Source organism: Pseudonaja textilis, chromosome 2 (genome assembly GCF_049901715.1).
Source record: "Pseudonaja textilis isolate UNSWEBS1 chromosome 2, rPseTex1.2, whole genome shotgun sequence".
NCBI classification, from domain to species: domain Eukaryota; kingdom Metazoa; phylum Chordata; class Lepidosauria; order Squamata; family Elapidae; genus Pseudonaja; species Pseudonaja textilis.
The window spans coordinates 54,254,847-54,270,059 of NC_141991.1; the positions used below are offsets into that span (position 1 = coordinate 54,254,847).

General features: G+C 34.6%; 1 protein-coding gene across 10 annotated transcripts in view; it reads left to right on the plus strand.

Moving 5' to 3' along the window:
• The window catches only part of IQSEC1 (IQ motif and Sec7 domain ArfGEF 1), a 321,447-nt gene that overhangs the window by 113,459 nt on the left and 192,775 nt on the right, over nt 1–15,213 (plus strand). Inside the window, exon 3 of one of the 10 annotated variants that reach the window (XM_087923924.1) lies at nt 4,948–5,034. The exons of the other annotated variants lie outside the window; for them this stretch is intronic. Within the exon in view, the coding sequence (XP_087780050.1) occupies nt 4,948–5,034 (87 nt within the window). The remainder of the gene's footprint in view (nt 1–4,947; nt 5,035–15,213) is intronic. 10 annotated transcript variants of the gene reach the window in all.

Consider the following 15,213-nt stretch of genomic DNA (forward strand, 5'->3'; position numbering starts at 1 on the left):
CAGCAGAAGTAATAGATTCTGTTTAAATCCCCATGAATAGATATTTTTCCTTTGAGATATTTACATTTCTTCAAGAAAAGATGATAAAGATTTCACATTTAGAAATCTAAGGGGTGCGCTATATAGTAATGATTCATAAAGCAAACTGGTAATTCTGAATTAAAGATTTCTGACACAGAATTTTTATATCTAATAGCAATACAACTGGGATATTTGAATTGTTTCTAATAGGGCATGTAAGCCAAAACAAATACATGCAGTTTGTGCAAACACATTATTATGTATTGTATGTTTTATAATCTTGATGCAATAAAATCAAGACATACAATTCATTTTTATCCATATCTTTATGTGTTCAAATGGCGCTGTCTTTGAACAACATAGAAAGCTATGGTAGCCCCTTTTTACAGAAAAGTTATTTGTACAGTCATTGTATGGAGGGTGGGATATAGACAATTTAGCATCTGTTGGATCTTATATGGTCCAGATTTAATAAACAGATTATATACATAAGCATTGTCAAGTCAGATAACTATGTGTGTTTGAACAAGGCCAACAGAATTGTCCTTTTCTGTTCTCCAACTGTGATAATAGCTGAAACCACTTTATTGTAAAAACTCACATTAATTTGTAGGTCTATTTTGCAAATTTGCAATGAGACACTGCATAAATACACTTTATAGCCATAGTGTGAAAAATTCCAGTAGAAATTATTTTAGGATACATACATTTTGCCTCCTCTTACTTTCATCTATACACAGGTGAAAAATTCCATGGGATGTATCCTTCATTTTCAAGATGAAACTACAATACGTTGAATAACCAGATGCTTGAATTCCAGATGCTAGTGATAATATGTGGCTAATGTGTTCTACTTAAATTATTCAAGAAGCGCTATCTAGATGTTAATAAAATTTAGGGCTGACTTTTTCCCTTTTTTTAATAACTCAAGAAGAAGTAGGAGATTGCACGCAAAAATATAGGCTGCTTGATATATTGTCTATACCACTTTATGTCAAATTGGGTGTGCTGTTGTATATTATCTCAATTTACTGTGGCTTGAATTTGGGATAGATATGAATATAACTTTTTTCTATTCTTAATAAACTAGTGTGTAAATTTAGTTTCTGTTGTCTATCCTTGTAGTCGTTTTCATAATATTAATTTTGTGAGCATTATTAATTTCAAACAATAGAATCTTCAAATGATTAAGCCAGGACTATTACGGGGATGACTGGGAATTTGATTTTTGTCTTATGTATATGATTTGTATTTTGATTTAGAGTGATAAAGGCAATTTATGAAACCACATCAGGTTTTAACCATTCTGCCTATATAACATTGTAAGAGAAGAGTTCTCTTGGTTCTCCTGCTTTGAGTTGGTCTGTTTGGTTCAACCACATCAGGCTTAATTATATTTATAGGAAACCAGATAACAGGACTCTGAAATTAGCTTCAGATCCTTATTAATGTTTATTAGAGGCAAGATATGTTTTAGCTTAGCCTTAACTTGCAGTGAGCAAGTGATTGTGCAGACATTTTGATTCCTGAGTCTTGACTGTGAAACATAAGCTTGATGAAACCACACAGGTTCTCTTAAACTGTGGTGTAGTGCTCTGATGTTTTTACCTAAGGGGAAAAATATGATCATGCTTCTATCAAAATATGAAGCAAAATCAGTGCTTTGTTTCAAATATTTGTATTTAGGAAACTGCCCCATAGTGTCTCATCATGTTGGTTATAGGTGTATGAGTTATTATGGAAAGTATTGCAACCATAATATATAAATTTATCTGCAGAAATTATCTTGTGTTACTGATATACGATATAAGAATGTAAAACAATGTTATTAATTTAAGTGCCAATTATGTCAACTTTCAGGATAGCTTTGGTACATTTTAAATGAAAATTTTGAATCATTTAAAAGAATAACAGAGTTGGAAGGGACTTTGGAGGTCTTCTAGTCTAATTCCCGGCTCAAATTATGCACACGTAAATAAAAAATGTAAACTAGAAACCAGAATTATGTTAAACTTTTCCTTGTAACTAGAATTCCTTTTTATTAAAAGCTGAATTCAGAAGAATGGCTAAATGCAAAAATAAAGCATTCACACACACACACACACACACACACACACACACACACGTGTGTGTGTATGTATATGTATATGCGGATAGATAGATAGATAGATAGATAGATAGATAGATAGATAGATAGATAGATGGTATTCAGCTTTGTTCGGGTATTTTCCCACGTGTGGGAAAATACCCGAACAAAGCTGAATACCATACATGTAAGTACCCGCAAAAACTTAAGAAAACATATACATATACATATACATATATACATACATACATATATACATACATACATGCATTGGTGCTGCTTTTTTATGAACAAATTGTAAATATACTTTAGTGTTATGAAACTTAGTTCTAGGAAATTATTTTATGATTTAATTAGTAAGATTATAGATATATCTTTCAATAATTTATTATTTCAAATGGTAGAAATATTTAAAAAGTAAATCTAGGAGATAAATATGATAAAATAAGAACCATTAAAATGGATAGGTTTTTTTAGAAAAGCTTTTTTTAAAACAGCCGGATATTTCAGTGTAAGTGTAAAGGAATGATCTAAGTATTTTTCAAAAGTCTTTGTGTCAAGTTTCACATCAGTAACATTTCGTTTTTACACTTCATGTGAAGACAGGAAATGAGAATGTAAGGTGAATCTCAGGAGATCATAGTGAATCTGAAAATAATAAGGCAGCTGATAGTCTATGACAGGAATAAATACTGATTGTATGTGAAATGTGAAATTCTTTTAATGATAACTCCTTTCTAGATATTATACTAGTAAATTTCGACCAAAATTTCTATTTTGTTTATATTCTCTCAGTTTTATTGCCCTTTGTATCACTGTAGGTACTTCAGAATGAAACATGTTTAAAATAATTGTAGGAATAAGCAGGCATTTGTTGGGAATTAAGTCTCAAATTATTGTTAAAATAAACATTTTGAGCATTTTTTTTTAAAAAATGAAATATTTTAAAACAAATCATTGGTAAAGCATCCTGTTAAACCATGGGTTTTTCTTTTGTTGTCTTAAGAGGGACATTGAGAAGTGGAATGCATTCAGATGAAAAGTACTGGATGATAAGGGTTTTGGAAACCTAACCTGAGGTTAAAGCTTGTTAAAAGCATGTTTCCTTGCAAAAGAAAAAAAAACTGAACAAAGATATGAGAGTGGTCTACAAATGCCACGTGATAGAATGGGTGGATTTGGTCTGTTACAACCGAGAACATGACAACTAGTTTAAATTAAAAGAAAAATAACCTTGCTGAATAGTTGAAGGAATTTCCTCATGATACTCTTAAATGGTAGAACAATCTATCTGAAATACGATAGCACCCTCTTGCTTATGTTTTTCAAATGTGGGCTAAACCACTATCTTTCAGGGATGGTCTGAAATGATTTAATGGAATTTTGCAATGGGCAAGTTTCGGATGACATGTTCTAAAAGACCACTTCCAACTAGGATACTCTGTAAGGGTATGTTTGCTTATATGAGCATGTAGAATAAAAATTATTATATGTCTAACAATGTTGCAAAATATATTTTTTCTTAATATCACAAATTTATTTGAAGCTTTGGCACGCACAGGGAGTTTCTCTATCTAACCTCCTGTAAACTCTCTTCCCCAATTAATATCCTCACCAAACTGAGTATTTTCAAAGGGGGTGGTGGGAGGGGATGGCTTGTCTCTTTTGATGGCATGATATCTGGATTCAAACCTTTTGTATTTTCTTTTCCTCCCATGAGATATTTATATTGTTCCTAAATAGTAATACCTAAGAATTCAATTTTCCTTTTGGATTTCATGTTTTTGCTCACTTTATGTCCTATTGCTAAACATAAAAGCATTAAATATGTTTAAATGTAACTAGGTGTTTTCAACTTTATGAATGTTGAATAGTTTTTACCTTGCTATGATGTACATATATAACTTTGGATGGAAAAAAAATCAGAGCAGCCTGACTTTTGTATTAAAAAGATTAGTTTGATATAATTCCCCTTGCTGCAGACATAACATATTCCTGCTTAATTCCTCTTTTTGATCTCATAAGAGGATGACCTCAAAGGACTTGCTCTTCAATATATTTTATTTTGAAGCGTCTAGGGAAAAGTCTGCAAGCAAAACAACAGGAGAGAACAAAATAAAATATGATTATATGTAGCATTTTAATCTTGTCATAAATAGTTTCAGGTTTTTAATGAATTGCATATATTGGACACAACTTCATTTGTTTCCAAATGCTGGAGTAATTTTCTTATATTTTATAAACTGATTTAATTGTAACTTTGTATTGGAAATAATTTATTTTTTTCTGGTTAAAGGCTTATTGAAAATGATTACAATATTCTTATATACTAGAAAATAGGATATTGCATAATCACACATAGTTTATTTTGTTTCACAAGCATTTAAAATATGTAATTATTCAATATCCCATTAAATTTCTTAGGGTCTGAACACGATGGAATTCTAAAGCTATCAGATGAACTGGTGCAGAGTATTCTGAACACACACACACACACACACACACACACACACACACACACACAAATATATATATTGCTACTTTTCCATTTTTCTTTGCTACTATTATTCCACTTAAGCTAGCAAAGAGAGCCATTAATCTTAACACGCATTGAGACTTTTCAAAGTTTCATTGCAGTCATTCTCATTTTTGATACAGATAGTGTTATGCTTGTCGGAATTGGAATTGGAATTGGAATTAAGGATTTAGTTTATTTTTACTTTTCATCAAATGAAAACTGAGTGAAACAACTCAGATGTAATCAGCAGCACCTGCCTTTCCATTAGAAAGCCCCTTACTAAACACTCAGTGTGTTGACTTTGTTTTTCCTTGTGTCGTAGGTCTATAAATACTCTGCACCAGTTTTGCTGTCCAGCTCCATTGTACCATACTCTGCTAACTCTCCCTGCCTTACATTCAGAGTACAGGTAAGAGTAGTGATGGGCCACCCACTTCTTCCTTTTATAGAGAGATCTGCTATGAAAATCATAACCCATTCAATTCATTTTTCAAAAGAATGTAAATAGATTTCCACAGTGAAGATTTTTGTAGAATTTCCAGAGAAAATTTACATAAAATCACAAAATAAATAAAAGACATATAGGCATACATAAATAAATACACAAAGACATAAGGTTAAAAATATATGATGTTCATATGCACTTTTTTAGTATGGAAAGTATTCAAGATAGCTTTAAAATTATTCATGAAGAGTACACATGAAGTGGACAGCTAGTTTCATTTTTAATCAATAAAAGTCAGAGTGGCAATTTGTCATTTCATGGCTAAATATGTATATTAAATATTAATAATGTGTTGAAAAATCATGGTACTTTCATTCTCTTGGAAAGAATCTGCAGTAAACCCTAAATCTATAAATGTCAAAACATTATTTGTTGATGTATGTCTATATAATTCATTAATTCCTTATTTATTTTCCATGTTTTCAACATTTTTCTGTTTCTTTTTGTGGGTTTCTTTTTCTGTTTCTTTTTTTTTCCCCTTATAAATATGCAGTAAGCAATTTGGAAAGAGTGAACATGTCTGGTTTTGAGCTTGTTTTACCATTTCTGAAGACTACAAAAAGAGAAGATCATCACAGAGTTAGCAACTAAGAGTTTATGAATTGTAGAGTTATTCATTATTCAGTGGATCACAGATTGCAACAAACTGCAGCAAATTATGGTACTGTATTATGGAAATAATATATTTGTTTGAAGTACATTTTAAAAAGCCCACTAAGGAACTTCTGCTTTGCTACTATTGTTTAATTAGTGTTCATTTGGGTCCGAATGACCTGTTAGGGTGTGTTCTAATGATCTCATGGTCCCTTTAAAGCATATTTCCTAATGAAATTAGGATTAATTGTTTTATTATCTAATATATAAAAATACAATATAGAGTTAGTAACACACTTTCCATGTTTTTAATAAGACTGCTATCTTCTTATATTAAATGATATTGCTGATTGGAGAAGAAGAAATATTCACAGAATGAATGTACTTGCAATTCTAAACATTTATTATACAAATAGATTTTAAAAAGAATCATAACAAACCTATAAATTACCCTGGACTTGAATTTTCCTTAGAACTTCCTCTTAGATCTGTGCAATACTTTTGGATATAAGGTTAAAGAACTGTTTTGGAGCTTATGGAATAATCCATGTAGCATCTGTCTGTAACTTCTTAAATCAAAGCCTTATTTTCCCAGGATTGTGTGGAAGCTGTGGAAGGCAGTTGGACATGCTTAAGGAGCTGCAGTCAGGGGCTACATTTAAAGATTTATGAACTCCAAAGCTTCTTTCTGCCTTTGAATCTGAAGCACTTCATTGAATCATTCAATCTTGTAACTGTAAAGCTGAAAGTGAGAAACCACAAAGACCATCTAGTTCAGCGGTGTCAAATTCAAGGCCCAGGGCCCAGATCTGGCTTAGATCTGGCACACAAGGCCACCCTGGGAACAGTGATGGGCCGTGGTGCCTCTACCAGCGAAAACAGAGCTCGGAAGCGCCGCATGGGACTCCCCTGAGCTCTATTTTCACTGGCAGAAGGTTTCAGGAAGCTGTTGTAGCTGAATATGGAGCTCACAAAGGCCACGGATGGCCTTCCTGAGCTTAATTTTTATTGGCAGAGGGTTGAAGGAGTCCGTCGCAGCTGAAAATGGAGTTCAGGAGCCCATTTTCACTGGCAGAGCACTCAGGCCACCACAGGCACTCCTGACATGAATAACATCAAGCTGGCCATGCCCCCCCAGCACCCCCACAGACACTGATGCAGCCCTCAATGGAATTGAGTTTGACACCCCTGATCTAGTGTAACTCACTCACTCTCTCTCTCTCTCTCTCTCTCTCTCTTTATCTATCTTTCTCTAATATACTGTAGAAGAAAAACAATAAAACAATTCTTGAGAGATGGCTGTTCAAATTCTTCTTACATATCTCCAGAGATGAAGAAATTATAACTGCTATGTTATATGTTCAATTTTACTACTTACTATATCCTATATCAGGAAGGTTTTCCTTAAATTTGAATGAAATCTAATTATTATGCCCATTATTTCTGGTCCTAGTTCTGTGACAAGAGAATGTAGCTTTCAATGACACCTTTCATGTATCTTAATACTGATATTTATCATCTTCTCAATCATTTTAGGTCCAGATTAAACATTCCTGAAATCCCTTTTTTGCACTATTAATTGCATGTATTGGGATATATGAATAACATCCCATGATACTCGTGTCTGTTGTCACAGAGCATTGGTGTTAATTACTGTTATGAATAATTAAATGAACTAATTGCATATGAGATTCATTAGGTAGACTTGAATTTGTTTGTTCAGAAGAAAGGAAAGAGAGTAAAAGCACAGAGAAGAGAGAAGAAAAAAACTAGGAAAGATAGAAAAAAGAATGACTTTGATTATTTTATTTTTTTTGGTGTATGTGTGTACAAACACACACACACACACAGAGAGAGAGAGAGAGAATTCTTACTTTCAGATTAACAGTTCTCTGTATTATTTCCTACATAATGTAGGATTTTCTTAGATAAAGATGTTTTGGAATCATTAATGCTTTTTATACAGCTTCATCTCATAGTTTTGACAATTTATGGACTACCTTAAGTGAAAGAAAAGCATCTTTCATATATAAGATATAATTTGAAATTTTATTTTTAGTAAATGTAGATTTCTTTTCTCTATCAAGCAAAAAGTGTTAGTCCATTGCAGTGCAGTCATCCTGAATAAACAATTCATGCAATTTACTGAGTGTATATACTGTATAATTGCATGTATATTCTGTGAATAGCACTGCACATTGAGAAAGAGAGACCCAGAGAATGAATTGAACATCATTGTTAACTTCAATGTTATTGGTTGTCTTCATCAAGACAGAAACATTCTTTTTAATAAGGAACTATCTTTTGGTGGTTTCCTTCAGCCTATTATTTTTCTGTCTGATTTTATTCACATCTCTAAAGTAGAATCTAATTCTGGGTTTTGTTTTCATAAAATTTATGAAATATTGTATATAGCATTTATTAAATTAGCCATCCTGACATAGTTCTGTTTGGAACTAGAGTAAGTCAAATGTTTTGATTAACTTCAGTCGCCCTTTTCAGGTTTGCAAACATTTTTAATGTCACCTAAAAGGCCAAGTTGCTGCACTCTTTCATCAAGTCAATTTCTGTTTAAATTTTGCTTCTGTATATAACTAAAACTAAAGAAACATAGTCACTAATATCCGTGAGCATCAGACCAATAAAATTCTCAAAAATATTGTCTTGTTTGAACTATTTTTTTCTTTTGTATGTGTAGATTTATTTAATTTTTCTAGGAAGACATTTATCTGACATCTTCCTTTGTAACCATGTTGATTAATTTTCACATACATTATTTGCCTAATGGTTCAATTTTTTGTTTCCATTCTTCAACATATGTTGTCTAAAAAACGTAATCTAAAAATCTTGAAACTGGAGACTGTCTTTCTTCTTTTTCCCTCCCCCAGCAGCACCTGTGAAAACAAAACTATATTGCAAAGGACGTTATAGTGCCAAAGAAATACCATCATTTTCTTGTACTACCGTTCTGCATAAAATTTGTTCAACACCTCTATGAGGTAAAAAAATATTATTCTGAGAATATTTTTCTTTTAAAATGTTTGCTGTTGTTTCTGTTGCCCTAATTATATGATGGTTTCCGAAGCATCAAAAAAGTGTTTGTCAATTGCACAGATTATCCTGATGGCAAAGAAGCCTAATTTGTTTAAAACTTAGTTTCTTATATAGCACTAGTAAGCAGAAATTGGCATCATAGAGTCATGATAGATGACTAGCAGAATGGTACAGCTCTAAACATCTGTCTATATTGATTGCTTCAATAACTTGATTACATTTCATTGTAAAAGTATTAAGATTATTACTTTATATATATATATATATTCTACAACCACAAAACCTGGATAAGATGTAATATTTTATTAAAATCCAGTAACTGCATAGTTTTGCCTTATTACTTTACTTTCTCATGGAGAATCAGTATTGATTCTTATTGCCTTGTTACTTTACTTTCTCATGGAGAATCAGTAGACTGCAGAAAGAGAAAAATAATGATAAGAATAGAACTCCGAGAATCCTAAATATAATGAGGTAACCTGTGAGCCATTGGGTCATTCTTTCAGAGATATTTTCTAACTAAATACAGAAGCATAATGACTTCGGGCAGGTAGAAAAACAGTGGGAGGCAAGTGACTTCTGATGTCCTACCAGGTTCCCCATTGACTTTCATTGTACAAAGCTAGCAGGGAGCAGTAAAAATGATGATTATGTGATCTAATCTGACCAATCAGTGCAGCAGCATAATAGCAGTGAAGTGACCACAACTTTTCAAAATTTTAATCTCATAGAGATCACGGGTCTCAGGTTTTAGATCTGTAAGTTAGTCCATTTGAGATGTAATGTTGCAAAAATTGTTGACCTATGATGCACCATTTCTCCCAACTGAAGGTTACAAGAGCTGTGATGGTGCAATGGTTAAGAATGCAGTGTTGCAGGCTAACTCGCTGCTCACTGCCAGCAGTTCGATCCTCACCAGCTCAAGGTGGATTCAGCCTTCCATCCTTCTGAGGTTGATAAAATGAGGACCCAGATTGTTGGGGGCAAGAGGCTGACTCTGTAAACTGCTTAGAGAGGGCTGTAAAGTACGGTTGAAGCAGTGTATAAGTCTAAGTGCTGTTGCTATTGCTACAAACAATCAAACAGACATGCAAGTTTTAGTAGTTTATATATATTTAATAAAGACTCATAGAACCATAGGGCTGGAAGGTATCTTAAAGATTTTTCTAGTCCAACTCTCTGCCTAAGGCAGGAGTCCTCATACCATGTAAACAAATCATTGTCCAGTCTTTTCTTGAAATCAAGCTATGGAGCAGCCCCAACTCCAAGAGGCAAGCAAATCCATTACTTAACAGTTATTACTGTGAAGAAATTTTTCCTTATTGCCAGATTGCATATCTCCTTGAGCTTCCATACATTACTTCTTGACCTACCCTCAAGTAGGACAAGATTAGATTCGCACATGGAGAATACTTCAAACTTGAACAGAATAGTACTTAGAAGGTTTCATAAAGGAGAGTAGACAGCATTTTATCAAGGTCAAGATTAGAAGAAGAAAGAGACCATTTTCAGAAATGGAGTCAGGAAACTTTCAGCCCATGGAGAAGTTGGAAGGACCAGAATTCTCTCTCTGATTGAGACTCTGATTCAGTCTCAAGGAAACATATTTTTGCTTGACAAAGAGAGACTCAGTAAATCAGGATAATCAGGACCATCCTGAATTGGAACAGACCACAAAGCAGCTGGAATAATATGCCTGGTGGTGAGTGACTACATTATTGTGCATTTAAGGAATTTAAATCAAATCACAGATACTTAGATACAGATTAACAGAGTTGGAAAGAACCTTGTACATTATCTAGTCCAACCCCGTGCCCAAGCATGAGACCCTGCACCATTTCTGAAAAATGGCAAATCTACTCAGGCTTATTTATTTGTGGGAAAAAATCCACAACCTCCAAGGTGATTTTTTATTTTTTTTTACAGACAGCTATACAACAAATTTAGTCTAAAATGGCAAAGAAGGGGGGAAACGACACAAATCACTCACTTTGAGTAGATATAGAGAGAAGTATAAATGCTAGTTGTCTTCTTTTTAAGTCCATTTACTAGAAGTTAGCAAGCTGCAGTACATGCAATAGAAATGAGAAGAAGAAACTGATATTAATTCTGTAATTCACTGTTTGCAAGCTTCTAATCTGTATAAATCTCAAGTGGAAAAGTGCAGTTCTCACTGAAGAAGCTGATTGCAAGGCCAGAAAGAAAGAAAGGAAAACTTCATTTGCAATGCCTAGAATCATTTGCAAGTCACTTGTCCTAAGGAAAGTGAGAAATGACAGAGCTATTAGACTGCATTTCATAGGATGACTCATCTCAGACCAGTATTTTAAAAAGCCAAAGAGAGATCAAGCAGTGAATGCAAGAACAAATGGACCATCAGATATCATCTGTTTTGATTCTGCTACAACATTTAATTTCATTAAAGAGAAAGAGATTCACTGATATAAATTAAGTATAAATTTGCCATTTATTTGACAAACTGACAAAAGATCACCTCAGCTGGGAGAGGCTCTGAAAATTGTGCGTTAGGTGAAGGAAAGGTGCTCAATTTAACAAGGAAAGATGCTTTATATATCCCAGATCTGGAGCAAATTTCCTTTCAATAAAATGTATCATATATAAAAGGATGTGGCATAAGATTTAAAGACTATCTTCCTTATGTAACTGAGAGTGCACAATTGCATGTGACAGGGATTTTCCAGCAAAATGGACTTAAATTATGTTTGCAAATTGGAGGGCTTAGTTCAAGCAGTAAATTCATGAACAAATCAGCCTTGATGGCAATGTTGTGTAAATACCAAAGGCATAACTCTATAAGTGAAAAGAGAAAAACGTTTGTGCATAGGAATGGGTCCAGTATATCACTAGACTATATAGAAAAGAATAATGTTCTTGCATCATCAAACAAGATACCTATTTTGTTACTTGATCAGTGAAAAAAGTGAGGTCTGGAGAAATTTAAATAAGTGCCCTAAGCAGACCAGCAACTTGGAGGTGTGGGGGAGAGCCTCAAATATTTTGCCCAGACAATGGGCAGAGGGGAAAATGCAAAGTATTGAAGCTGCAGGTTTCCTTCACAAAATTCAGTAATCTGTATCCTAGAAACAAAATAAGGTGTCAGTTTCTGTTTCTATATCCAGGCAAACAGCAAATAGAGATTGCAAACTTCCTTGCATGCCCAGAAGTTGTGACAGAGCTATGCAAGAAAAGTAATGCATTGCAGCCAGGTGCTGCTAAGTTCAACAAAGGTGTTCCAAGCCTTTCTCACATGGCAAGAAGGAACAATTGGAAAGTTCCCTGCACATGAAAGGACACTGAAGAGATGAGACCCACCAAGGGAGAAAGAGTACAGATGAAGAGAATGAAGTTCTCTGCAAGAATTGCATTTGTCCAGTTACCTGTAAGAAATACAACCATGGGGTGTAGTTGTTTTACAAGACCATGCAGATAATTCAAAAGATGAAGTCCATACCATAAAACTAAATTTGATGGCCAAGGGATACACTCAGAATTACAGATAATCCTCCAGTTACAGCAGTTCATTTAGTGATTGTTTGAAGTTACAATGGCACGTGACAAAAGGGAGTTATGACTTTTTCTCACACTGATAACTGTTGCAGCATCCCCATGGCCATGTGATCAAAATTCAGATACTGGTTCATATTTATGATGGTTGCAGTGTCCCAGAATGCTGTGATCACCTCTTATGATCCTCTGACAAACAAAGTCAGTGGGGAAGCCAGATTTATTTAACAACCAGATAACTAATTTAACAACTTACCAACTGAACAGGTTGTCAGAAATGTTGTAAAATGGGGCAAAACTCACTTAGCAACAAAAAAATGGGGTTCAGTTGTGGTTGTAAGTCAGACTACCTCTATGGTGAAGATTGTGATGAGACATTTGCACCAGTAGTCAAGGATATTGTCAACGTCCAAGACAGCGCACCATTCAAAGTGGCCACAACACGCCTTTTCGGAGTTGCCACACATGTGCAGGGGGGGGGGGGGGGAGGGGACCACAGATGGGTTTTGGGTGATGGGACTCATGCTGGGAGAGAAGCCAGGAAGGCAGGCCAGCTGTGGTCAGTTCAGAAGCCATCCAGGCTTGAAGAGTACTTTCTGGAGCCAGTCAGCAACCGAGCTCGAAGAGTACTTGCTGAAGCCGGGCCAAAAAAGTACTTGCTGGAGCCAGCCAGGGAGCAACCAGGAACAGGAGGCAGAGAGTACTGACTTTGTATAGCCAGCTGGCTAGCAGAAGCCAGTAATGCTGGCTAGAAACCCTTTTTCTTGTATTGTTCACCACATGCCAAGTTGAGACTCCAGAAAAGAGACCCGTTCTGCTCACAGCATGGCTTCTTCTTTTGCTGGCTTGGTTTGAAACTGTGACAGATTCCTTTATAAGAATACTGCTCAATATAGGTAGGAGCAGCAAGACACATCAATCTGCCACCTTGATATAAAGACGATATTTCTGCATGGAGAAATTATAAAAGACATCTACATGCAATAGCCACCTGACATCAGGCACACACACAAAATCTAATATGCTTGTTTCTAGAATTTTTGCTGCCTGAAGCAAAACAGCTGGAACCTTGAATGAGAAGCTAAACAAAATATAAAGCTCATCCTTGTCTTTATTCCAGATATAGAAATTACAGATAAGACATTCATTCTCACCTATATGGATGGTTTATTAAGAAATTGTAAAGAGCCTCATCAAGAAAGCAGAAGTAAAAGTGCTGGGAAATAGCTTCTACCATGTTGGCAGCTAGATAGAAAGAGAAATAAAAGTTATTTCCCAACCAAGGGTAGAAGAGAAAATATCATCTTGAGTTCTTAGGTTTATTTAAGCCAACAAAGTCCTAGTATCTATGGAAACTATCTTCTTAAAACAAACTGCAAACAAAGAGCCCCTGTCAAGACTGACCTATTCAGGAGTGCATTTGGAAAGGTCCTGGATTCAACCATAATGACAATGCCAAACATTGCTATAACAGTATAAATCCTATGTATTGGTCAGTAAATGCAACAACCAAAGGATAGTATTCTTGAATCAAAAGAAACTGCTTCCTTAAATCTTAAGACTGTTGGACAACAGTATCCCATCTACAGAGATACACGTTAGGCCAAAGACAGGTAAGATGATAAATCCACAAACAGACAAGTTCTCCTAGGTGAAGTTGGATTAATTGCAAGCAAAAATCAGTCAATTGCTATCCTACCATCCAACAAAGCACAGTAGTTATTTGCAGTACAAGTATGCAGAGACTCTGTGTTGAGGTATTCCCCATTAGGAGAATGAGTGTACTCAGGGAAACATAGGGAGAGTGGTGATGAATAACACACAACCAGCACAAAGATACACTGAATAGTAAAATGTAAGTTTTACTTCCTGTAAATGGGTAAACAGAGTCCAACGAACAGTCCAAATCATACGCAGTTAAAGCAGTTAGTATTCAAAATAATCAGTCCAGGGATAATCCCAAAACGAAGTCCTTTTCTTTACCAGTATCATAAACAAAGTTCAGTAAACGGAGTTTGCGAATAGTTGCAAGACTCACAGCAACTCAAGCAGAAGGACGATCAGGCAAAAGGAAAAGCAAAGGAAATGAAAAAAAAAACCAGGTTTCTGGCTCCATCTTATGGCCGTTGGAGAAACCTCAGCCAATCACAATTACAACATTCTCTTAAAGATACAACAGTATTAAATGACTATCCTGGTTTATATATTGCCAACCCAACTGTTAGGTGACTATCATTCCTAACACTCTGTGCTCCATAAGTTATTAATAAATGGACTTTGTGATAGATGAGCCCAAGCTAATAGTTCTGTTTGAGGTCAAAGATATATTCAACTGCCCAAATGGAGAGAATTATGAATTTACTTTGAGTCTTCTCTTTGTCCCTCTTCATGCTCTTTGTGAGTAAGTTTGCTAATCTGAGGTCACTTCCTTCTGTTTTTCTTTTCTGACAGAGAGCATGTTCCTTTGATTCTTCTCCTGGTAGGACATAGCTAGCTAGACATAGCCAGCCTATCTCTATGGTATATTTTTTGTAAACATATCTCTTTTTTAATAGTTGTAAATATGTTTTGCTTAATTTTGTTCAGGTTAGAACCCAACTTTCAGGGACCTGGCATGTATAGAGAGAACTGTTTAACTTCCACTTAAAAATGTTCACCTATTAAATGAATTTTTGAAATGCACTGTATATTTTCTGTTAAATCTCCTACCTGAAAGTGATTGATCAATTGAAATACAAGGTGTTAAATGATTTTCCATGCAGTATAAAATTTGACATGATTAGCTGATAAACATGAAAATAATTCCTAAAATAAAAAGTGAGGAAAAAGATACATCAATGCAGAGTAAAGCAGACTTTTGGTCATTTAAAAAAAATGTTATGCTATAATAACTAATAAATAATGCAAAAT